At 36.1% G+C, this 25,287-nt stretch overlaps 5 protein-coding genes across 8 annotated transcripts; 2 read left to right on the top strand and 3 right to left on the bottom strand.

Annotated features, from left to right (window-relative positions):
- Positions 1 to 1,209: 1,209 nt before the first annotated feature.
- LOC309506315 (uncharacterized protein) lies at positions 1,210 to 3,682 on the bottom strand. Its single transcript, XM_082180137.1, has 4 exons — positions 3,534 to 3,682; positions 2,682 to 2,815; positions 2,361 to 2,490; positions 1,210 to 2,033 (listed from the first exon to the last, which is right to left on the bottom strand). The coding sequence occupies exons 1-4, from the start codon at positions 3,665 to 3,667 to the stop codon at positions 1,832 to 1,834; spliced, it is 600 nt and encodes a 199-aa protein (XP_082036263.1). The 5' UTR covers positions 3,668 to 3,682; the 3' UTR covers positions 1,210 to 1,831.
- A 516-nt stretch (positions 3,683 to 4,198) lies between these two features.
- ift70 (intraflagellar transport 70) lies at positions 4,199 to 13,262 on the top strand. Of its 2 annotated transcripts, none has more exons than XM_082180056.1 (19): positions 4,199 to 4,399; positions 4,573 to 4,638; positions 4,825 to 5,034; positions 5,585 to 5,641; positions 5,783 to 5,918; positions 6,213 to 6,317; positions 6,394 to 6,522; positions 6,798 to 6,847; positions 8,689 to 8,841; positions 8,977 to 9,042; positions 9,333 to 9,386; positions 9,482 to 9,547; positions 9,692 to 9,762; positions 9,958 to 10,168; positions 10,923 to 10,994; positions 11,131 to 11,234; positions 11,652 to 11,730; positions 12,237 to 12,366; positions 12,646 to 13,262. In XM_082180056.1, exons 1-19 carry the CDS (start codon positions 4,346 to 4,348, stop codon positions 12,780 to 12,782), a joined length of 1,950 nt encoding a protein of 649 aa, XP_082036182.1. In that variant the 5' UTR covers positions 4,199 to 4,345; the 3' UTR covers positions 12,783 to 13,262. The 2 variants fall into 2 exon arrangements, with proteins under 2 accessions (XP_082036182.1, XP_082036181.1); XM_082180055.1 differs by having other exon boundaries at positions 9,686 to 9,762.
- Positions 13,263 to 13,406: 144 nt separating this feature from the next.
- On the bottom strand, positions 13,407 to 16,006 carry cUnh16orf89 (chromosome Un C16orf89 homolog). Of its 2 annotated transcripts, XM_082180093.1 has the most exons (8): positions 15,653 to 15,994; positions 15,033 to 15,185; positions 14,801 to 14,951; positions 14,594 to 14,711; positions 14,026 to 14,188; positions 13,833 to 13,937; positions 13,650 to 13,727; positions 13,407 to 13,541 (listed from the first exon to the last, which is right to left on the bottom strand). In XM_082180093.1, exons 1-8 carry the CDS (start codon positions 15,819 to 15,821, stop codon positions 13,438 to 13,440), a joined length of 1,041 nt encoding a protein of 346 aa, XP_082036219.1. In that variant the 5' UTR covers positions 15,822 to 15,994; the 3' UTR covers positions 13,407 to 13,437. The 2 variants fall into 2 exon arrangements, with proteins under 2 accessions (XP_082036219.1, XP_082036218.1); XM_082180092.1 differs by having other exon boundaries at positions 13,650 to 13,937; positions 15,653 to 16,006.
- Positions 16,007 to 16,290: 284 nt separating this feature from the next.
- On the top strand, positions 16,291 to 19,657 carry alg1 (ALG1 chitobiosyldiphosphodolichol beta-mannosyltransferase). The gene is made up of 13 exons (XM_082180082.1): positions 16,291 to 16,588; positions 16,780 to 16,857; positions 16,954 to 17,057; positions 17,142 to 17,290; positions 17,379 to 17,468; positions 17,601 to 17,711; positions 17,850 to 17,971; positions 18,064 to 18,102; positions 18,550 to 18,609; positions 18,689 to 18,799; positions 18,932 to 19,046; positions 19,133 to 19,208; positions 19,296 to 19,657. The coding sequence occupies exons 1-13, from the start codon at positions 16,315 to 16,317 to the stop codon at positions 19,431 to 19,433; spliced, it is 1,467 nt and encodes a 488-aa protein (XP_082036208.1). The 5' UTR covers positions 16,291 to 16,314; the 3' UTR covers positions 19,434 to 19,657.
- eef2kmt (eukaryotic elongation factor 2 lysine methyltransferase) lies at positions 19,627 to 23,579 on the bottom strand. 2 transcript variants are annotated; one of them, XM_082180114.1, is made up of 8 exons: positions 22,756 to 23,579; positions 22,588 to 22,650; positions 22,440 to 22,520; positions 22,239 to 22,340; positions 21,591 to 21,757; positions 20,208 to 20,455; positions 19,878 to 20,027; positions 19,627 to 19,769 (listed from the first exon to the last, which is right to left on the bottom strand). In XM_082180114.1, exons 1-8 carry the CDS (start codon positions 22,840 to 22,842, stop codon positions 19,669 to 19,671), a joined length of 999 nt encoding a protein of 332 aa, XP_082036240.1. In that variant the 5' UTR covers positions 22,843 to 23,579; the 3' UTR covers positions 19,627 to 19,668. The 2 variants fall into 2 exon arrangements, with proteins under 2 accessions (XP_082036240.1, XP_082036241.1); XM_082180115.1 differs by having other exon boundaries at positions 21,591 to 21,724; positions 22,756 to 23,575.
- Positions 23,580 to 25,287: the final 1,708 nt, after the last annotated feature.

The following is a 25,287-nucleotide window of genomic DNA, read 5'->3' as shown; positions in this document are numbered from 1 at the left end:
CCATATAAAACTAATAGTCCTCATTTCATGGCTTGAGTCATTACATACAAAAATGTTGAACTAGTTGTCAAAATCTGTCAAGCAAATTGTACACATTTTTTTTTTAATCTTTTTTTTTTTCTGAAAATGTCTCCTAAATTGAACAATTTCTCTCAGGTGAATCTCAGCTTTCACTGATGAGGAACGTCTGGATGTGCATGAATGATAACAGTACTATGTATGTTGTATGTTCAGTTCCAATATGTACTGCAATATTGTTTACAGTTGTGCACAGCTCTACTTACTGTAAAGGGAGTGTATGTTTGTTGTAAATAAGGGTGTATATTTTTCTTTTGCACAATGCTGTGAACAAATTAGAATTGCAAAGAGCATATGCAGTAAAAATGTGAAACATACATATTCAGTGTCTTGTACTCAGTTACCTCACTAAATACAGTAATGTGTAACTTTACTGTATTTTTCAAATGGCTGTGCAAATAGTATACAGTGCTGTCTTGAGCATTTTCAGGTAGTGTCACCAAGATCTGACTTTTTTGCATTGGAAAACATTGACAGAGTAAACTGTCATAATGAAAACATGACAAAGCCATTCGACTATCTTGTTCATAAACAATGGTGTCAGGACTTTTCATCTTGATGACGATGACACTGACACTTTCATTGACATGAATACTTACTTTTGAGGAATGAGCTGTCCATTTTGAGCAAGTGACACGCTTTTGCAGGTTATCAACTAGGTTTTGCAGTTTGTACTAATTTTTTGAGAACTGCATTAACTGTTGTGCAAATGTAAATAGTGATGTGAGAAATGCACCAAAGCGACTGAGAAAAACTGTAAAACTGTGACAGAGTCAATAAATGATAGCGCTGACTCTTATTTGTATACGTGTTGTAATGATGGGGTACATTTTGAATTATAGTAATTAAGTCACTGGTTATAAAGGATGTTATAAACAGTGTCAAATGGGAAAATTTACATTTTGTCTAATGCTGCCTGGTCTTCTTAATTCATGCTTGGATGGATGGATGGATGGATGGATGGATGGATGGATGGATAGATAGATAGATAGATAGATAGATAGATAGATAGATAGATAGATAGATAGATAGATAGATAGATAGATAGATAGATAGATAGATAGATAGATAGATAGATAGATAGATAGATAGATAATGTCAAAAGTTAGCTAACACACTGAAACTTAGGAGTGAATGCAACAGACTGAATTTATTATAGCTTACATGAGATGGCAAATATGAGTCAAGAGATATTAAGCATCTAATTACCATGCTCATCAGATTATAAGCATTAATACACAATGGGAAAAACAAAATTTATTTTGTTCCTGAAAGTTCTTAGCTTGTACATAATCAGTTTATACCTGCTTGAGTCATTGATCATTTTGAGAGCTGCAAATGCACATATCACTTCACTGACAGTCATGCATATTTGAATATACTCATACAGGCTAATTCCAACTACAGATTAAAGTCAGTGAAATGTAATACTCTTGTGCTGAATAACAAATGCATTTATTTGTTTCTTTTTGATTAGGAGTAATAGAAGTATTCTAAAAATAAGTCCCGTGGTAACAGCTGTGTTTTTTGCAACGTTAATTATGAGCAGGCTGTCACATTTTAAATTGCTGCTTTCAGATAAACCACATAGAGGGACATTCAGTTCAGCATAGTGTTTATTACCTGTTTCCCAGCAACATACAGCAACAAGATGCCCAAAGCGTGAGAAGCTCAAAGAAAGACTGCGAAACGGATCTATATGATAGTCGTTTGCTGTTAAGAGAGATCCAGCTCTACTCAAGCGCAGAGCTTTTTAGGAGACAACAGGCATCTTCTTAATGACCCGTCTGCGCACCGGGTTAGCAGGCGCTGCGCTCGCGCTGGCCCTCTCTGTCTTCAGTTCATCGATAAAGGTTTCCAATGGTCCAAACTTCTCGGTCAGCTCACCAAGATGAGTTTTCAGGGCATTGAACTCCTTGTACAAGTCGTCTAGCGCCTCAGAGAGAGGTTGGATCCTATGTAGAGTTAAAGAGAGAAAGAAATATGAGAAGCAATAACACTATAGCACAGTCGCTGGTTGGAAAAGTACTTTGAGGAATATGAAGCTGACTAGTTTCCAAACCATAAGGAGCCAGGAAGTTCCCCATTAAGCACATAAAACATTTAGCTAGTTTCCAGTATAATGAAATGTTCAGCTCTAAAAAAGAATACAGTCCACATTTTAACATAACTGCAGATACCAAAATAACAATGTTGTGTTCCTGCTGTTTTCTGTCTGTGGAAAGAAAGAATGCCTGAATCTGAGAGTTTGATGTAACACATTGAACCTCATGAAAGTCTACCTGGAGTAGTCAGGCAGCAATGACTGATGGTCGTTCTGCAGGAGTCCTTTAACTTGGTTCAGGATGTCAAACCTCCAGTCATCAAGCACTTGAGTCAGATTTGCTACTCCTCGCATGTTTACTTTCTCAGCTGAGGAACCGAAAAGCAATATAGTTTACATTTTTTATCAGACGAAACAGCAGTAATATTACCTAGCGGTATGTTTTAGGTTCATATGGACCAAAAAATTGTGGAACCACACTTCATAGCATAGAAGCAAAACATATACATGCATAAATGAACCGGTATGTGTTTTATTAAACAAAAAGACATCCGCTCACAGCCGTCTCGGTAGTTCCACTCCTCTTTTGCAGTGCGTCTCCTCTGACCACAGACTATGACCACGGTCATGGTCAGGAACAACAGTTTCACTATGAAACTCATCCTAGTTCTTGATGTTCCCTGCACAAGTATCCTACAACCAAAAAACAAAACAAAAAAAAGATTATGTGAAAGCAAATTTCTTTCCCATGAAAATGTTGAAATGACTGTCCAGGTCTTTTCCTCTAATCTACTAAGCAGATGATGTATGTTTACAGAGAGATAAATCAAGTCCTGTGCTAAACTCACTATTAATCTTAATCCTAAAAATAATATTGGTGCATAAACACTGTATTTGGTTTCAGGGCACAATCTGTGCAGACTTGCTTGATAGCTATGCATGACATTTTCTTCACGGTCTGTAAGAAAGCTACATTTTATAAAACAATGTACATGTACAATTGAATAAAAAAGAAATAAACAATATATATATATATATGAAGAGTTCAGATGCAAAAGCCTCTAAGTGCCATCTGAAATTTTCTTCTAGAATGATCATTTTTATCAAGCTCGTATATTTAAGTTCAGTCATTTCACTTAAATGACAATTAATAGGTAATTTTCATTTCCATTTAAGTGAAATTACTGAACTTAAATATACGAGCTTGATAAAAAATGATCATTCTAGAAGAAAATTTCAGATGGCACTTAGAGGCTTTTGCATCTGAACTCTTCATATATATATATATATATATATATATAGGCCTATATAAAATGCATTTAACATTTTTTAAACTGATACGAAGAGCCAAAACAGTCTAGATTCTTGGAATTATAGAATTGTGCAGGTCTAAATAGCCATGTTTACTTACCAGTCAGAGAGTTTGAGAAGATGTGTGCTCTTTTCAAGTGCCCCTGCAGTTCTGTGTCTGGGTAGCTGCACCAGTCTGTCCCAAGACTGAAAAACACTCCCTCCTGTTTTAAAACATTCCCTCATCACACACATCTTTTCCAAACACTTGGCTTGTACGAGCAAGCCACTATGGTTTGAATGTCAAAACTCTCCCTTGAGGTTCAAAGAGTTCTGTAAGGATGTGTTTGCTTATTTGTGACTTCTGCGCTTAGAAAGTTAGCATGCACTTTAAGAGTGTGTTCTGTCATTGCCATATATATGTGAAATAATACAAAAAGAATAATTGTATTGCACCTTTTTTGCTCTTATGTTTGTTTGCTGCTGTTTTGTAGCCTGACATGTTATTATTATTTTTTAGTAGAGATTTATAAAGGGAGCCTCTTTCATTTTAAAAGTCTGTATGGAAATATAGTTTGATAGTTTTTAGCAAAAAATTAATTGTTAACACATGAAAAATGCCACAGAAGCTGGCATGTTTTGTTTGTGTATAAGTTTTATTTGTGTATAACTGTTTATAGCCTATAGGCTATATAAAATAAAGAAATGTACAGCATATTCCAATGTTGTATGTTAGCACATATAAAATGTCTTTCAGCCTCTGCAGAATAATGATATGAATATGTCACATCCGTTTTTGAAACGGTTGCTAAGCGACAGCACGGTTGCGTCGTGTCTCTGAAAACGCAGAAGGCTGCATCTTTAACTTTATTAATCTTGACGTTTTTGTTTATGGGATAAAGCTAACGTTACATGTAGCGATTGTGTTCGATAATGCCGCTAACAACGATTAAAGACGGCGAATACACGGCCACAGTGTACAAAATGGTCAGTGATTAACTTAGCTGCACAAGCTAACAGGCTAACGGTAACGTTAGCTTAGTTAACGTTACTACTGTTCTCTTAAGCTATTTGCTTGCTTTTAGTAAAACTTAGCGAAGCGTGTGTCGTTTTATCGAAATTACTGGCTTTTTACTAATCCTTATTTCTTTCTTTATAAGATCAAAGAAGGGCGATATGGAGACGCAATTCATATTCTGAGCAAAGAACACCAGAAACACACTAAAGTAAGTTACAGGAGTCAAACTGGACTCATTCTTTACATTGAATCAAACGTCATTTGATTCCAGTTGTGCTCTCTTTTGTTAAGGAAACCTTACCATATATATATAATATATAATATATGTGTGTGTATTCCTTTCTATATCCATAGTATATTGATATTTGATCTGACAATCTCTGTTTATGTCCAGTCCAGGGCTGCTCTGTCTCTCCTAGGCTACTGCTACTATCACATGCAGGACTTCACTAATGCAGCAGAGTGTTATGAACAGCTGACACAGCTTCACCCAGAGGTGGAAGACTACAAACTTTACTACGCCCAGTCTCTATATGGAGCGTGTGCATTCCCAGAGGCCATGAAGGCTACATTTCTCTTAGACAGCACTGCTAGTCAGACTAAGGTAACACACTTATTAAGTTTTGTCCCATATGCAAAGAACCTTAAACCTGTTTTGCAGCACAGGTTATTGAGTTGCTTGTTGCATCAAATTTGTAGATGTGACCATCTATCTCGAAACTGCAGTTGTCACAAAAAGAGGTTTTTGTTCATTTTTATTTATTTTTTATTTTTGGTGCCTTATTTTGAGGAGTTCTCCACAGTTCTGTGATTCCTACAAGGTATCCTAGATTTGTATGGTAAATTTTGCATTTTATGATACATGTTATAAGATTCATCATGAGTGATTAAAGTCACAAAGAAGCTCAGCATCTGTAAAGATCAGAGGAGAAACCCCAATTTTTTAATAAATGCAGCCTTGGTGAGTATAAGGGGCTTATTTTTAAAAACATTTTAAAAATCTTACCGTCCCCACATTTTTAAACAGTAGTGGCAGTTAAAATAACTGTTCTTTTTTGTTTACTGTGAAGATCATAACATGTCACATTGTATCCCTTTTAAAAATAATAATATTTAAAAAAATCAAAAACATTATTCATCCTTTTTCTAAACAGATGATCAAACTGCAAGCTGCCATTAAATATGGAGAGGAAGATTTTTCGGGAGCAAAGGTAACATCTTTCTTTCTTCCTTCATTTTTTAACCCTCATTCCATTCCAAACCCTCTCCTTCTTCCATGTGGAAAATGAATCACCATCTGACCACATGAACGACTGTTTATTTTGTTGGAATATTTGGTATTGCTTCTCCAGACTCTGGTTGAGCAGTTGCCTCAGGATGATCCAGACTACGATGTGGATCTCGGTTGTTTGCTTTATAAGGAGGGCGAGTATGAAGAGGCTTGCAAAAAGTTTATGTCCTCCATGAACGTATTGGGCTACCAGCCAGGTGAGCATGAGCTTCTTTAGCACTGGTTCCGTTGAATTATAACTGTGTGTGTTTGTGGTGTCTACATGCAGGAGCTTAATAGACAAAACACACAAACGCACAAACTGGTCTCCCAGTAATTTCTTTTGCCAAGAGTAGCAAAACATAACATTGACTGGTTGACCACACTGCGTAAAGGTAGTAATTTAGATTTTTATGGAAATGAATGTGGTATGGAGAACTTTTGACACACTGTGATGTTTTCTAAAACTAGCTGTGCTGGACTATGTCTGATTGTTTTTTTTTCTATTACAGATCTGGCATACAATATAGCACTCTGTTACTACAGTTTAAAGCAGTATGCTTCAGCACTCAAATATATTGCGGAAATTATTGAACGTGGAATAAGAGAGCATCCAGGTATGTGTAACAGAAAATCTTTTAAGATGTGCAATGTTATACAGTTCATTTCAGTGAATGATTCTTATGTCTATAGAACTCAGTATTGGAATGACAACAGAAGGCATTGATGTAAGAAGTGTCGGCAACACCCTTGTCCTGCATGAAACCGCTTTGATTGAAGCCTTTAATCTGAAAGCAGCTATTGAATACCAGCTGAAGAACTGTAAGTATAGATAAACCATCCGCCATGATGTTTCACTTTGGCGCCTTCCTATCATATACTTTTTGATGTGCGCTCTATTTATTCATAGTGTATAATAAACCGCAAATCCATTAGAATAATCTATGGCCTCCCAGGATTCAGTGTTTTGCTCAGTGCCTTTAGCATGGGGTGATACAGTGCTCTGTTTTGACTGCTTACTCTAGCAGTTACTACTATTGAACTTCAGTGAATGTAATTCAGTGATACTGGCCTCTTATCTCTAAATCTTTTTGCAGATGCTGCAGCACAAGAAGCACTGACTGACATGCCCCCCAGATCAGAAGAGGTACTAAAAATGTCACCTCTGTGGTAACACTTTGCCCCCTTGACACTTGGAATTCGCATGCATTTCCTATCCGGATAGTTTCTGGATATTGTTTAGCAGAACTGCATTCAAATGTGTCTATTCACACTTATCCATTCTTTAGGAAAACAGCACTTACATATTGCATCAGAGGTTGCATTTACCATATGTTTTCTGCCATTTATGGAATTTTTCAAAGCGAAATGGTTTACAGTAAAACAGTAATTTTTTTCATAAAGTATCTGGTCTATTGTGCTGTCCCGCTAAAAAGTTAAGGATGCTAATAGGGCTTAGATCAGAAGAAAAAGGTAAATTTTAAAGTGCTTCCGCAAAAAAACAAAACAGATCATGAGGGAAACGTGAGCAAGGATTTGGGGAGGGAAATTTGAGATTTGAAGTGTAGTCGAGTGAAATAATTTATGGGATATTGTTCATTAAATTGGGTGAGCAGATTGCAAGACCTCAGTGTCTGTTGACTTATTCATACTTTGCAAGAAGAATAAAAAGAGAAGAAGCTGCAAAAGCTCTTTAAAGACTGATAAAAATAGAGCATGATGAAAAAATGTGCAACTGTCCTAGTCCATCAAAGTGATGGATCATTATTATTTGTAGCGCCACCTCATTATATGATATTTAATCAACGTGATCATTAGATATTGCTTTAATCAAAATGCATTTGCATTTATACCATGTGGCATTTATACTTCGTCAGTTGAAATCAGTAATCCACACACAATCTGATTTACACTTGACTTTAAATGCATTCAAGTGCTGTCCGATTGTAATCTGACCATCAAAAGCACCTGTTAATGTATTTATAGCACATTACTGTTTTATTACAGTATATTTCCAGGTGATTTAGTTCTTCTCATTTCTGTAGCAATGCACAAAACAAAGGCTGCCTAAGATGAGATGCCTGTCAAGAGAATATTTTCTTCATTAGTTATGCTGTTTGATCTGAGCGTGCTCACTCTTGCAGGATAGCTTCTTGTGAATCAATGTCATAGGCATGCCAGTTCACATGCACACTTGCAGAACTTTTATCCTATATTGACAGACCATGTGCCGCCCATTTCAGAAGAAAGAAAACAACCAAGTCAGTTTTACTTGAATAGCACAATATAAGTTTAATTTTTCCAAATACTTTGAAGATTGTCTGTAGTTATGCACTGGGAATTTGCTGTTATTGTGATTCCGGTGCAGGTTTAATCCTTTTCTGCAGGGGTTTGTATTGTGAGAGCTGGTAAGCTCACACCTGCTGGCTGGAATGATGGTGGGCTGCAGGGACTTGTTTTTGTGCTAGTTTGTGCTGGCACCTAAAAGTTAATGAGTCCAAACAGTGATCCATCTTACATAAGCACTCATTAAATACACTGTTTCTTCCTGTAGGACAGTTATTTTTAAACACTACATCTGTAGCTAGGACTAGCACAAGGAATACACCAGCGCAAATGCTATACAATATTCACATGGTTATGCTATTTCATTGAAAGAGATCCTATATAGAAAGATAAAGAATTTTGGATTGAACTAACAATAATACAGTGCAATTTCACTGTTAGTTTATTGAAAAATAACTCTATCTTTTTTAAGAAATGCACAAGCGAACATATGCTGCCCTCTAGTGTACCAGAATGTCACTGTGATGGTTTACCATTAGTACATATGACAATTTAAAGCTAATTTATGTCAATAATAGCAGTTATCCTTATTTTGCTCTTTTTGTCTCTTTCTATGTGTAATAAATGCTTTTATTTTGGAAGTCTATCAACCATAGAAATGATGATTATGTCCATTGTTTGTATCTCTTTTTTTACATTTAGGAGCTGGATCCAGTTACTCTTCACAACCAGGCCCTAATGAACATTGACACCAAGCCCACAGAGGGTTTTGAGAAACTTGCTTTTCTCCTTCAGCAAAACCCCTTCCCTCCTATCACTTTTGGCAATTTATTATTGCTTTACTGTAAATATGAGGTGAGCGTACTTCATTGATGAGTGTTCAGGAAACCAGTTGGTTAGTGGCATAGAAATTATGCAACTCAGCTTTAAAGAAACTGTATTGTATTTTTCCTTCAAGAAGTGAGATTTCTTTGCTTTTTCCATCTATAGTACTTTGACCTCGCCGCAGATGTCTTGGCTGAAAATGCTCATCTCACTTACACGTTTCTCACACCGGTAAAGCAGAAATTATTTCGTAGAAATTGTATTTTCCATCAGCTCTGTTGTATGTGCACAGTTAGCAATTTTAGAATTAGAAAATGCAATCATGTAGAAACAAGTCTCTACTTTTTATTAGCCCAAATAGTAATTCCAGTAATAACATCTACATTGATTAATGTGGCCATATGGCATTTGCAAGTAATAACACACCAGGTGATAATTACAGAGCTGCCTCATTCATATTGACATATCGGTCCGAACTTGCATCAAGACTATTGGGCTCATTTTTGTATTCTCCTTTATAGTACCTCTATGAGTTCTTGGATGCCATGATCACATGCCAGACAGCACCTGAGGAAGTAAGTGATCTTTTGCAGAGTTTTCTGAGTTGGCAAGTACCTAGTGAGCATTTGTTTTTTGTTTTTTAATGAATTTAACTTTGTATGTGATGTAGGCTTTCCGAAAATTTGATGAAATTGCTGGAAAACTGACTGAGCAACTACGCAAGGTTACAAAACAGGTTACAGCTTGGCATTTTCCCTTATAAGAATTCACAGTATTTATGTCTGCTTGTGTCAAATATTACTCCCTGAATTCACCATTAAATCAATGTGTCTGACACTGAAAAGGCTAGACACTAAAATCTCTTTCCTTTAAGGTGCAGGAAGCAAGGCATAATCGGGATGACGAATCCTTAAAAAAATATGTCCAAGACTATGACGAGGTTCTTGAGAGGTAAACTTAGATTCATTTACATTTTTCTTACATTTATGCGTTTAGATGCTTTTATCCAAAGCAACTTTCATAAGAAGAGATTACTAAAGCTTCATTCTTAGATTTCTGTTCCTTACTTTATTTATGTAAATGAATGTAAAATGGTCACTGTATATAAATACGTTTTAGTGGTTTTCTTAACTTTTTTTTTTTAAGGTACATTCCTGTGCTAATGGCACAGGCCAAAATCTACTGGAACCGCGAGAACTACAGCATGGTTGAAAAAATCTTCCACAAGTCACTGGAGTTCTGCAATGAGCATGATACTTGGAAACTTAATGTTGCTCATGTGCTCTTCATGCAAGATAACAAATATAAAGAAGCCATTGGTTTCTATGAGCCCATCGTTAAGAAGCATTATGATAATGTAAGTACTGTATGTTGTTGCTGAATGCGCTTTTCTTTTAGATGAAAATAAGAATGATAACTTACGAAATAAAGTCAGTCCTCAGAAAGTCTGCACTCTGTAGTACCATAGTAATTTAGAAAATCAGAAGTATAATTTAGTAAGAATCTAGTTTGAAAACAGATTGTTCCCTTTTTTGATATACATATTTAATATAAATCAGTAAATATTGTGTAAAATTAGTGACATTTCATCAGTTCTATGTATATCTGCAAATATCTGGATTTGGATTGGTCATTAAAAAACAACCAGTAGTATTTAGCATAAACAGTGGGATCCAGATGTGTTTTTAAACAAATCAAAATAAGATGGTAACACTGAACTCAAGAGGGATCTGAAGACATGTAGTTCATCTTTGATGACTCATGGATTTATTGTGTATAAGATTTCCTGTGATGGTTTATGTCCTTTCCACATAAACCTAGAAGATTTCCACATTTCTATGTTGAAGTACTTGGCACAGCAGACAATTATATAACAAATCTAAACATTTAAAAACAAAAACATGTTCTTTGCTCCTCTGCTTGCTAGCTGGAACAGTGTAACATTCAAGAGTGTCCCTGCAAAACAAAACCCTCGGTAAAACGATCTGTGACTCTTGGAGTCTTGCTGTGTGACTGCATGGAGTTTGCAGCATGATGTTTCTTCTTTTTTTTTTTTAAAGAGTGTCTGTTATTAGAATCCTTGAAATTGATTGTCACATTTTGTCCCGTAGATCCTTAACGTTAGTGCGATTGTTCTTGCTAACCTGTGCGTGTCATACATCATGACCAGCCAAAATGAAGAGGTAAAAATTTTAATCTTATTTCAATATAAATATTGATACTAATTGGAGCAGCCTTGTTTCATCATATTTTTATCTTTTTATGTTTATTTTATTTTATTTAATTTGAACTTTCTGGTCCACCTCTGTGTGTGTACAGGCAGAGGAACTGATGAGGAAGATAGAGAAAGAAGAGGAGCAGATCTCTTATGAAGAGCCAGACAAAAAAGTCTTTCATCTGTGTATTGTAAACCTTGTAATCGGGTACGTACAATATTTTTACAGAATTGTTAAATCAACCCATAATAACATTTTGTACCTAATCCAGAGTGTACAGGTACTATTTTTCACTTTACTTTTTCTTTCTGAAATTTCATTATAAACCAATTACATTATGAGAACAGTCTGTGTAAATTACGCTACTGTTTAAAAGTTTGTGATCAGTATCTTTTTTTTTTTTTTTTTTTTTAAGAAAATTAATACTTTAGACAGAAAGATGTGTTAAATTGATCAAAGGAGACAGTTAAAAAAGACAGGATTTCTATTTCAAATTGAACTTTTTATTCATCAAATAATCCTGAAAACAAAGATCACAGTTTCCACAAAAACATTAAGCAGCTGTTATCAACATTTATATTAGAATGATTATCTGTAATACTTATAATACATCATTTCTTACAGGACTTTGTACTGTGCTAAAGGGAACTATGACTTTGGTATTTCTCGTGTCATAAAGAGTCTTGAGCCATACAACAAAAAGGTAATCAATATTTAATTTAATGTTTTTAATAAAAGCCATTTTTAGTGCGTTCAGACAGCACATAAACTTTCATACTCCTTACTTGCTGTATTTCTCTCAGTCTAGCTCAGTTACCGTCCTCAACATGTTATTTTTGTGTATTCACAAATATCTATTGAAGATGTCTTGACTGTATCCAGCTGCATAAACAGTGTTACTCAAAGACCTCAGCATTCTCGCTCTCATGACACTGTAGCAGATGTACAACACTGGATTGCTAGTGCACTTCCTTTTGCACCCCATCTCTGCCTTTGGTCTCCTGTCACCCAGGAGTCTGTACTGTATTTAAATCCCCCCCAAAAAAATCATGTTTGGTTAGATGCTTTCTGAACATGTTGAATTTCTTAGGGTGACAAAGTCTTTAGCCTCAAGTTCAACCGATGTTTTCTGGTTTTACTGATGTGATTGCCATGTGATAATATATAGTTATTTGTGCTTGGGTTGACAATGACGTCCTGTGTTTTTAGCTTGGAACAGACACGTGGTTCTATGCTAAGAGATGTTTTCTCTCACTACTGGAAAACATGGCCAAACACATGATCATGCTCAGGGATCCAGTGGTGCTAGAGTGCATTCAGTTCCTTGAGCACTGTGAATGTAAGTATTTGCTCTAAAGAAGTGGTCTGATCCCACAGATAGTACCTCTAAAACAGGTTCTGTATTCAAATGTAGCTGGACTGTGCCAGCGCAAAGCTATAATCCTCCTGTAATACGGAAAGCATCAAAATCTAATCCAGAGATTATGAGTTCACTGTTGTTTTGATTGTTTAAATCAGTGGGGATGAAATGCTGTTTTTTTTAAAGCTGAGATGCTAATTAATTTTCAATCCTGAGATTCTCCATGGGACTAATTACTTTTTTAACCCTCCCCTCTAGTGTACGGTAAAGATGTGCCTGCCATCATAGAGCAGCCTCTGGAGGAGGACCGCATGCACATTGGCAAGAACACTGTCACATATGAATCTCGCCTGATAAAAGCTCTCTTCTATGAAGTCACAGGATGGAATGAGTAATCCTTACACATCAAATATCTATATTAGAACAAGATATTGGGAAAATATTCATCACAGGCCACAATTTTCTCACTGGCATAGATGATGGTTTGACTAATAAGGCATCTCAACATGGCTACTTTCTAAGCAGCTTTGGAGAGATCATGCTGTGTCTGGACTGAAGTCAAACGTGCATTTTTAAGCATGCATTCTCTGTAATAATGAGCCCACAGGGGTTCACTCCCTCCAAACATGAAAGAGAAAATATTAACCAAAGAAGGGCATTTTTGTTTTCTTTTAAACTAAGCTCTGTTCATGTTAAAATTATGCCTCTATTTAACCTTTTATGCTCAATGCTTTAACATGGGAGGCATTAGAATTGTACAGTTTGGTTATTTTTCCTCAGAATAAAAAATGTATCATTGTAGATTTTCTTTATTTATTATAAAGTATACATTTTGTTAATTTGATTTTATTAAAAGGTATTTTCCTGTAAAAGTTTTCCTGGCTATTTTGCCCTTCTTTGCATCATGTTGTTTTCACCTAGACAGCATTAAATCTACCACACATTCACAGAGAAGTGAATCATAGAGGAAAGAATAAATACCAAATACATCTAAAGCCTGATGAAGAAGGAAATCGGGTTCTGGGACCATTATCTCATTAAGCATGGCCCTTAAATTAAGGGTCTCTTCGTTATGTCCTGTTCTGAAAGGTAATAGTTGAGAAAACCTCCTAATGTGCTCACTGCAACTCCTGTCATATGACTTGAGCAGCCATCTATGAAAAGAAACATACGAGTTAGTTTCAGACAGTATAACTGTGTCATGTTTACGAAGTAATTCTTCATTTTTATCAACGACTGCATCGTTAAGAGCAAACTAACACCTGTCAGCGTTTTTTCCCTTCTTTTCACCCGTTTGTGGGGTGCATCCAAAAATTCCTCAAAGATCTGGGAGATGTCCTCTGAGGGGGAAAAACAATATCGCAATTGACAGTTTAAAAGGTCATTTAAACCGTTCATTAGGATTAGGATATTTTTAAGTGTATATTTAACATGATTTAACTCACCTTCTTTGCCAAAACAACCCACTTCTTGGTCTTGCCATGTTAAAATTGACTGTAACCAGTCCAGTTTATAGAAGTCTGAGAATCCCTCTAAACCACATAAAAGAACTGTAAAAAAAAAAAAAAAAAAAGCATTAAGTGGATGTTATATGATTTTTTTCTCCATTAATTGATTCACTCTATAGCATATACTAACTGTTTTCTATGAAGATGTCCTGCATTTGGCCAGTAAGACCATTCTTGAAAATGTCCTGGTTGCTTTTTATCATGTTGGTGCAGAAGATTCTCTTATAATGTTCCACAGTTATGTTGACACGAGACAATCTCAGGTCCCCCTTGAGCATTCTGGAGCACCCTTTCTGAGGACACAAGTGTCAGACTGAAGATACACAGATTTACTTCAAAGTACACCAGAAATGTGCTATACTTTCTCTGTTCTTAAAGGGATCGTTCACCCAAAAATGAATATTTTGTCTTCACTTACAAATATATTTTAAAGAATGTTGGTAATCAAACATTTGATGGTCCCCAATGACTTCCATAGTATTTTTTCCATATATGGAAGTCAATGGGGACCATCAAATGTTTGCTTACCAACACTCTTAAAAATATCTTCTTTTGTGTTCAACAGAAGAAAGAAACTCATACAGGTTTGGAACAACTTGAGGGTGAGAGTAAATATTTGTTTTTGGGTGAACTATGCCTTTAACAAAAGGTAAACAATAATTTGCTTATACTATAGTAAAGACTAATAGAGTGGTTACCATTGTTCCTATCATGAAGTACAGTAGCTGGTGGGACAGGGAATAGTGTGGACATCCAAACTGTGTCATTGTGTCTCTACAGGACTTAGTCACAATACATGGGGTTCCATTGTCTTTCCTTTCAATAAAATAACAGTTAGGCTACCTTATTGACTGATATTTATACATTTTTAATTGTATTTTTATTCTATTCTACAATCGTCTTACCATGTTCCAAGAAGGAGAGTCATGCACTTGTCACTCAGGTGCTCATCATAGCACTCCATAGACCTCACTGAGGTATAAACCAGCGAGGGGTCTGTGGAGCCCCATTCTGCAGGCAGGGACCAAAAGGAGCTGTGCAAAATGGGCTCAAACTCTGCTCAGGAGAAACAGTTCAGGTTTTCTATGTCATTATTTGACTGGATTTTGAATAGGGTTTCTTTTCAAAGAGTGTTACCTTTGAAGTAATTGGGGTCTGTCTCCTGAAGAGCGTTGACGGCAGTAGAAAGGCTCTTGTTCAGTCTCTTCAGCATTGAAACAGCAGCTGCGCGCTGAGAGAGACTCAGAAAATCCGAATGCGGCCAAGTTCGTGTTGCCTCCCGCAGCTGCGCTGAATTATATAAACAGACATACGTGGCTATGGTGAACCTCGATGGAGTATTTACTTCTGAAAACCATCAGATGATAGCCCTCCAATAAAGCACTGAACCCTCCAAAAGGAGGTCAACATAAAACGTTGAGGTTCTAAAAACGACCTAAAAATTTACTTTATAAATCTGTAAACAACTTTTCAGACAACGTGCAGTAGGCTAATTAGAAATATTACAGAAACCGGAATAGATTTTACATATCACAAATATAATCATAAAACAACTTTAGTGTTTTGTTTAAAAAGTCATTAAGATAAATGATGGTTAGGCTATAGTTTAACAGCGCAAGTGGCGCCAAAATACAAATTAAATACAAATAGGCTAATCAATAAAAAAAAAGTGAAATTATTATGGCACTCAAACAAACGTGTTTTAAAACACAGCCTTTAGGCTGTTTGAATAGATTCAAACTAACATAATGATTTACCTTGAAGTATTATGTATCCAACAACACCATCCAGGTTGATGTTTCTGCCCTGCATATCAAAGTATGTGATTCCCTTGGATAAACTCATAAGTATGTTATCGATCACATCCTGGTTTGATAAATCAATTGTAGACGAGAGAAAGATAAGTACAAGGAAAGGAAACCACATTTTAAGAGCTTTAAGAATATAGAAAAACAAATGGGGCAAATCGTTAATGGACGAGTAGTCTATCCAGTAGCCTAGCTTTTTTCCTTATTTAAAACGCGAAGCTGTTTGACAAAGCAAATCCATCACGTGACTCAGGTCCCCTGAAACCGTGGGGTGCCACATAGTTTGAATCATTTCTTTTTATGTAAATAATGTCGCTCGTAAAGCACCGAAAGTTTTGCACTAGTTTCGTTATACAATGTGTGCAATGATAAAAGCATACAGTGAATTATGACATTCAAAATTATTCAAATTAAATGGTTGTAATTCATTTGTTGTTAGGAATTGTGTACTTTTAGCGATTATTATCATCAAAATCCCTTCAAAATGAACGACATGACTGCATGAGATGCTGTTGAAGAATATTAACGCAATTATAGGTGTATTCGCTGTGGTTCGTGTCTCTTTAAATTTCATGTCCTACTTTAAGCCACGTCATAATCAGGAAAACACAATGGCGGATGCCAATGCGGCAGTAGCTGTGGTGACAGTTTCATTGGTTGTTTTAGGACTTTTATCGGGGTTAAGCTTATCGTGGGCTCTTCTACCGGTCGCTGTAGTGGTGCTTATTTTTGTACTAGCCAGTGGATTAAGGGGACGAGATGAACTTGCACATTTGAACGTTTGCGTGTTGGTGCTGGGAGATATAGGGCGCAGTCCTCGCATGCAGTATCATGCGCTCTCTCTCAGCAGACATGGATACAGTGTCACCTTAATTGGCTTTCTTGGTATATACATTTTAACGCATGCACTTCTCATTGCATCATTTTTTGCTTTTATGCATGATACCAAATGCCCATAAATGTAGCCCCCCATGTCTGTAAGGCATGCTAATAAACGACAAATCACGTAGATATGCATTATTCAGGTCACAGTGCTAGTTTTTAGCACCTCTAACACTGGCATTTTGCTCACATAGGTTCTAAACCTCATCAAGACATTCTTGAGGATGACAGGATAGACATGCTTCCTATTTCAGAACTAATGGGGCTTAGAGGTAATACAAACATATAATATAAAGAATATTTGCAAGCACAACAGACCATGGACATTCGTTCTGATACAAAGAATGTAATCTTAATTTTTCTTTCAGTTGGCCCCAAAATTTTCAGGTATGTTTCAAAGGTGATACTCCAGTCTTTCCAGCTGTTCTATGTGTTGATGAAGATTGAGGACCAAGGCTATCTCCTAATGCAGGTGTCTTGTCTATTTTAACAAGTAATTTCGATATCTGATTATGTCTTAAAGTGAAATTTTAAGTCACATCTGTGCATTCCACAGAACCCTCCAGGACTGCCAGCTATAGCAGTGGCATGGGTGGCCAGTCGTCTCAGGGGAAACCAGTTCATCATAGACTGGCACAACTATGGATACTCCATAATGGCTCTTACTCATGGGGAGAATCATCTAATTGTTAAGGTGGCAAAATGGTAAGTAACATATGAAAAATATCTCTTAAAGACACTATTTTAAGTGGTATTTGGAAAATGTCTGAACTGTGCTTTGTGTTGTTGGCAGGTATGAGAAACTCTTTGGATGTTTCTCGGATCATAACTTATGTGTCACTAACGCAATGAGGGAAGATCTTCGGAAGAACTGGAATATTGAGTATGTTTAATGTAAATTTTTATTTATTATTAAAACATTTTTTTAAATCAAATAATATTAATAGTACGGTAATAATAATACAATTTGAATTGCTTTACAAGACAAGCCAGTTTATTAATCTTGCAATTGTAGGGCAACCACATTATATGACAAGCCACCTTCGATATTCAGAGAAACACCTCTGAAACTTCAACATGAGCTGTTTGTCAGAATGAGCAGTGTTTATTCACCATTTAGGCCTAGGTAAGTATTTTCATGTTGAGCCATTTGCTCTTATTCCATTAAATCGCACAAATAGTAGTTAATACCAGTCAGCTCTGTTCCCATTTAGGTTTTGTCATTTTATTAGTGCTTTACATATTCCTCTTTATAACTTCTTAGTTCTGATGTCACTAAGGAGCACATGGAACTGACAGCCTTCACAGAGCGAAACACTCATACAGGTGCTGTGACGCGCTCTGCTGGACGACCTGCTCTGCTTATCAGCAGCACCAGCTGGACGGGTCAGTGCCGTCTACACTGAGCTATAGGGATGTTGTCCTTTGTTCGCTTAATTGAAATGTCATAACTCTTCATTATTTATGTTCTCTAACAGAGGATGAAGACTTCTCAATTCTTTTACAAGCCCTTCAAGGTTATTATTATAATTTTTTATCTCTCCATATACACTACTGTTCAAAAGTTTGAAGTTAGTAAAAAGTTTAAAACAAATTAGTATGTTTATTCAGCAAAGGATGCATTAAAAAAAAAGAAAATCCAAATAAATTGTGTTCTTTTGAACTTTCTATTAATCAAAGAACCTAAAAAAGTGTATTATAGTTTCCACCAAAAAAATAAATAAATTAAGCAGCACTGTTTTCAACATTATGATAAGAAAAAGCAAAACAAGATCACGTTACACTGAAAGATTGAGCTTTGCCATTTAAAAAAAAAAATTAAAATAGAAAACTGTTATTTTAAATTCTAATATAAATAATATTTTACAATATTAGTGTTTTTATTATATATTAATCTTTTCAATATTTTAAAACCTATTAGACTATGTAATCTCCAACATCTGATTTATTTCCATCTCCAATAGAGTATGAGAAGTTTGTTGAGGAAGAGGACAAACTTCCATCATTGGTCTGCGTGATTACAGGTACACAACACTGAGTCTAATATGAATAAATGTTCAGCCTGTGTTTGTATGTTTCAAACACTTTGATTTGTCAATACAGGTAAAGGTCCTCAGAAGGAGTATTACAAGAAGCTGATTGACACTAAAGAATTTCAACATGTCAAGATTTGCACTCCATGGATGGAAGCAGAGGATTATCCAGTTTTACTTGGTACGCGGAACTCATCATCGACGATTTAAACTTCATAGCCCAGGTTTTCACATTTTGCTGCCCCCTGGTTGTTTTGGCTTAAAATACATGCATTTGCATGAGCTTGCTGTTCTCTGATGTTTTTCGGCACAGGTTCTGCTGATCTTGGGGTCTGCTTGCACAAATCCTCCAGTGGTCTTGACCTTCCGATGAAAGTGGTTGACATGTTTGGATGTTGTCTGCCAGTCTGTGCCATACACTTTCAGTGGTAAGATTGTGAGATCCGTTATGCTAACGTATGTTAGGTGTCATGCAGGGAACAATTACATCTGCTCATTATCTGTATCTTGTTAGCTTGCATGAGTTGGTGAAACACGAGGAGAATGGGCTCATTTTCAAAGACTCCAATGAGCTGTCTCAACAGTTAAAGGCAAGACATTTAAGATCAAGACTTTTCTCTTCAATATCTTGAATCCCTTGTGATAAATGCTCACGGCTAATTCTGGTATCTATGTAGCTTCTGTTTTCAGACTTCCCTGGTGATCAGGGGAAACTGGGCATCTTCAGGAAGAATCTAAGGGAAAGTGGGCAGCAGCGCTGGAATGAGAATTGGGACCAAAACGTCCTTCCGCTTATTAAAGAGCACTGCGACTGACCATCTAGGTGATGGGCTCATGTAGCATCCTCTCAAATCCTTTGACTCCCATTCTATGGAAAGTTACTGTCAGGTATTTGCACAGGGTACATATTTTTAAGCTAACTGTCCCCACTATGGGACAATCAGGATTGCAGTAGTGCTACTGGGAAAGACTTGAATATGAGATTAAAAAGCACACTTTCCTTGTAAATAATATGTAAATAAAAACTTTATTACAAAGAGATCGTTTTTGTCATACATATATTTTGATCATTTCTATAGTGGAGGCTCGGTTGTATGGAAATACTTGAGCAACAGAATCTTTCATGATGACATGTCTCAGTCCAGCCCTTTCTGTAAATAAATGAAATGTTTCATTTATTATGAAGAATCAGGAATAATGAAAATGTTTTAAACCAATAGTGTAATGGAATAGAAAAGTATTAATAGTATGAAACCTACCCAATTCTTCCTTGAAACAGTCATATGTCTGTGGGTTACGTACAGTAGATGCAATGTAAACTTCAGGATGGTTTTCTTGAACTTTGCAGTTTAGAAGCCTGCTCAACAGCTTCACCAAACTAGCAATTATGTCAGGATCGTACACCACATCTGGTTCAAACAGAGCAATGTTACCGAAGACTTCTATGTCATTCAGAGACCTTCTAATCATTAAATTAGAATAAATCACATTTGAAAGTATAATGCATGTAATCTTGAAAGTATTTCATTTGTGAATGAAAATATTCACATTTTATATGTGTAATATACAAAACACATGTTTTCTGTCACCTGCAGCAATGATGGTGTTGGCCTGTATTCTTTGCAGCTGTTCATCAGACACATTTTCCCAGTGCAGTTCCTCCACGCTCACTGATGCACTGTTGCTGTCAGAGTTAGTTAAGCAGTTTGTGATATTGTCCTTCAGCCTCTGAAGCACAGTTTGATGGCAGTCGCTGAAGATATATTTGGTTGGGCTGGATGATCGACATACTACAATGCCCGTAAGTCCAATTCCACTGCCCAGCTCTAGCACTGTCCTGCATGTACAGGCCAAATGTAAATTTATGGCAGCATAAATGTAATAACAATTTAATCAATTAACAAAATAAAGTCACTTCACTTTATTCAGACCTTCATAAGTAGCTTGTCACTCTGTTCTTGTTTCTCATATGCTACTGTCAAAAAGTTTGGGGTCGGTAAGGTTTTTTTTTTTTTTTTTTTTTTTTTAAATCTTATGCTTGCCAAGGATTTGCTTTATTGTGAAATCTTATTACAAATTAAAATAGCATTTGGTAACACTTTATTTTACAGTGTCCGTGTTACATGTACTTACTATAGTACTAACAGTTAATTCTGCATAATTACATGCAACTAACTCTCAACCAAACCCTAATCCTACCCTAACCCTATAGTAAGTACATGCACTTAATTAATATTACCCAGTACTTAAATATATAATTACACTGTAACAATGACACCGTAAAAGAAAGTGTAACCTAGCATTTTATTCTATTTTCTATTTTAAAGTAGTTTAATTTATTCCTGTGACGCCAAAGCTAAATTTTCAGCATCATTACTCCAGTCTTCAGTGTCACATGATAATTCAGAAATCATTCTAATATGCTGATTTGATTTCTTACTATCAATGTTGAACACAGTTGTGCTGCCTAATTTTTTGTGTGTGTAGAAACCATGATACATTTCTTTAAAGATTCTTTGAATATAATGTTCAAAAGAACAGCATTCATTGGGAATAAATTTTGTAGCAATGTAAAAGTCAGTGAGTCACCTTTGATCAATTTAATGTATCCATTCAAAAAAAAAAAAAAAAACCCCAAACTCTGACCCCAAACCTTTGAACAGTAGTGTATATATAATTAAATACATTTTAAATGACTAATTATATTATCAATTTAAGTGACTTAAGATTATTAGTTTTTTTTTTTTACTTGATTAATGACAGAGCAATAGTATTTCTAATTAATGTTATTACACATTTATTCCCCCCCCTCAAAACTCTAAAATATTACATAAACATTAAATGGCGGTAATCCCAGATTTTCAGTGTTGTCTCAGATTTTCGGATATATATCCACTGTATAACATAAAATGATATAATATAAAGAAACAACAAATGTAATCAACCAGAGAGCTGTGAAATGTCAGACTTGCTTGCTTTTGAAGATGTGTGTATTTTCCAGAGCCCATTCAGCCAGGTACAGGGCGGCCTCCCAGGTAACCAGACCTGTGGTGCCCTGAGCGATGAGGGCCACGTTCTCTGCTAGACTAACCGCATCTCCTGTTGGCTTTTGAGATCGAACACTTTCTGATATGTGTCCCTGGATCACAAAACCAGTCACAAGTAGCACGTGTATATTTGTGGCAATAGCCAACGATACATTGCATGGGTCAAAATTCTCGATTTTTCTTTTATGGCAAAAATCATTAGGATATTAAGTAAAGATCATGTTCCATGAAGATATTTTGTAAGTTCCCTACTGTAAATATATAAAACGTTTATTTTTGTGAGTGAATGCAGCACAATTGCGAACATAAATGGACAACTTTAAAGGTGGTTTTTTTTATGTTTTGATTTTTCTGCACCCTCAGATTCCAGATTTTCAGATAGTTGTATCTCGGCCAAATATTGTCCTATCCTAACAGACCATACATCAATGGAAAGCTTATTTATTCAGATTTCCTATGATGTATAAATCTCAATTTCAGAAAATTGACCCATGTGACTGGTTTTGTGGTCCAGGGTCAGATATTGTAACTGTTATAAGGAATAAGGTCCAGTTCTAATATGATCTAACTTACCAGAAAGTAGGTTTTGTAGCATACATCCTCCTCCTGAGCACACATGAGCTTGCCAAGCGCATCATACAGTTCATCCAGAGGTTCAGCAGCTATCATCTCATGCTACAAAAATAATTCTTCAAATTAAACAAGCAGTATCTCAAAATCAGTAGAAAAAGTGTAAAACATGTTTTATAAGTTATGTAAAGAAACAAAGCCAACCCTTTTTATCAATTCTGTTAGGAAGCGTCTTCTGTATTTTAAAGAGGGTGGATTCTTGAGACAAATGGGATGCAAACATGTCTGCAAAAAAAGTTACTTTAATTGTATTAATTGACTCATTCGTTCACTTTTACAGTAGCTTCTTTACCTTCTGAAGAATGTCCATTATGATGTCTGAAGTTTCTGAAGTTGTAAGTTCTTTGTCTAAAGACTACAAAAACATATTGTGTTAATCATGGAACAAAAGAAGACCTAAAAAAAATCAATCGTAAGTAATGTTTAATACACTGATGTTGCAAGTCAATGTGCTACTTACATCCCATGGAAATGTATTTAAAAGACCCATAGCGAAGAAGTTCACTTGAAAGGAATGTATGACGTCTTTTCTAGTTTTGTGGCCCATTCCTGAATCTTATAGCTATCTCTTTAAAACTCCCAAATAGGCTTGCTACTTAAGCCCTCATTATGCTTCTGCGTCAACTCCACGGCGTAGCTACGCCGTCACTCCAACGGCGTCGTGACCGTTTTATGGTTCTGCGTCGGGTTGCGTTGCATCGCGGTGCATTTCACCGCCAGAACGCTAGGGGGGTGGTGTGGTTCGCGAATCTCTTTCCTAGTTTGTTTTGGTTCCATGCGCCGGTTCCGCTTTTTCATTTCCGACAATGGCGAGCGAAAGAGAGAGAGTGTTGTTGCAGCTGGAGCTATAATCAACAAATGATTTTATTGCAAATGTTTAATCGTAGAAGAAAAAGACGTCAGCGAAGGTGGTCTGTACGACCAGTGCACGAAGACAGGGGAAGGATTGGCGAATTTGTTACGGTTGTTCGACCGCTGAGGGACTTGGACGAAGAAATGCACTTTAAGTATTTTCGGATGTCGAAAGGTCGATTTGACGATCTTGTTCATCGTTTAAAGCCGTTAATACAGCATCAGACTACACACAGTATGCCTATTGACCTCGCTCAGAGACTGGCAGTGACTTTAAAGATTTTATCTTCGGGTGCAAAGATCACCGGGTTGGGCTACAAAATGGGTTCGACCACGGTGCCATGGCAGGATAATGTAGTGTCCCGTGGCAGACTTGGTTAATTACTTGATATCCATGATGTACCCGTGAACATTGTATTGTAAATAAACAATAAACTTTTTTTCAAAACAAACATTGATTTGATTGATTGAAGTTTATTTCTAGCAACAACAAAAAAAGAAAAGAATATATATAAATATATACATATACACTACCGGTCAAAAGTTTTAGATCGGTAAGATTTTTAATGTTTTTAAAAGAAGTCTCTTCTGCTCACCAAGGCTGTGTTTAGTATATAAAAAACAATAAAACAAAACATATTTTATGACAATTTAAAATGACTGTTTTCTATTTTAATATATTTTACTCCGGAAATGATGTATAATCTGACCAATCACAGCCCCTGCGGTCTGCGTCACCGCGACGCGTAGTTACAATTTTTTGGAGGTGCACGTCAAGCTACGGCGGAGGGGTCGCGTCGAGGTTCGCGTCGACGCAGAGGGGTCCGCGGGGGTACGCCGTCGATTCGACGCAGAAGCATAAAACAGGCTTTAGAGTATGCGGAAGATGCCTGTGCGATTCCATGGTGAATTTCTTCGTGTGTATGAGTCCAGACAGTTTGTGGTTCGAGCGCCACCGTCGGGTTGGTTGTGCAGCAGAATCATATGACCACTGCCTCGCCCACGTGAATCTCAGCGAGTAGTTTTCTGTTATTTTCCAAATGTAAGCCTATTAATGTTGAACCATTTATTAGAAAGTGTTCTACATCTGGCATGATAATGATGATGATTAAGATGGGCATGCAATTATCTGAGGCTGCTGCTGCCAAAACATTTTATTGCTTGTGCATAATTGTATAATACGTTCTAAATATATTCTCTGACTGACCAGATGACAAAACCGAAATCCTGAGATCAGTTAGGCTATTATTTTTGTTGTTTAGTCTTTTTTCCCCTCTAGTTAATCAGTGTTTTCGATTGGGGGGAAAAGGGCATTTATAAGCCACTGTTTAAAACTCAATAAAACTGTCAAATTGTCTGTGTAAACTGACATTGTTTCTTTCAAATTGCATTAGGACTGCACGATTTGGGGGAAATGTCATATTTCGGTAACACTTTACAATAAGGTTCATTATTAACTACCTTAGTTAACATGAACTAAAAATGAACAATACTTATTCAGCATTTATTAATCTTAGTTAATATTAGTTCCAACATTTACTAATACAATATTCAAATCAAAGGTTGTATTTATTAACATTAGTTAATACACTGTGAACTAACAATGAACAAACAATGAACAGCTGTATTTTTATTAACTAACATTAACAAAGATTAATAAATAGCCTACTGTAACAAATGTATTGCTCATTGTTAGTTCATGTTAATTAATACATTAACTAATGAAGCTTATTGTAAAGTGTTACCCATATTTCATGAGTCAACTTGGTTCTCAAGGAAAATGCACACACAGATTAGTGATAATGCTGAAATGAGTATTTCTCGATGTATTCGTGTACATAATTACACGATTACCGGTATGTAATTCGTACATAATTACCTCCCCCCTCCCCCACACACAATTTTAAACATTATTATAGCCATCCAACATTACAGTAATTCCGTCATTACAATTGAAAGCTATCATTTAAAAAAAAAAACATTTATAAGGCTTCAAAAATATAACAACTTTGAATTAAAGTGAACTTCAAACAATCGTCACATAAACCCATAAAAAATAAACCCTCGCATATCATATTTACCTGTGCCCTTCCTGTCTAACAGGTAGGATCATACAGAAATTGAATAAAGTTATCGAACA

This window comes from Leuciscus leuciscus, assembly GCF_965113295.1.
Source record: "Leuciscus leuciscus genome assembly, chromosome: 1".
In the NCBI taxonomy this organism is placed as follows: Eukaryota; Metazoa; Chordata; class Actinopteri; order Cypriniformes; family Leuciscidae; genus Leuciscus; species Leuciscus leuciscus.
The sequence above is the reverse complement of the archived record's forward strand: the minus strand, read 5'-3'. Positions and strand labels throughout refer to the sequence as shown.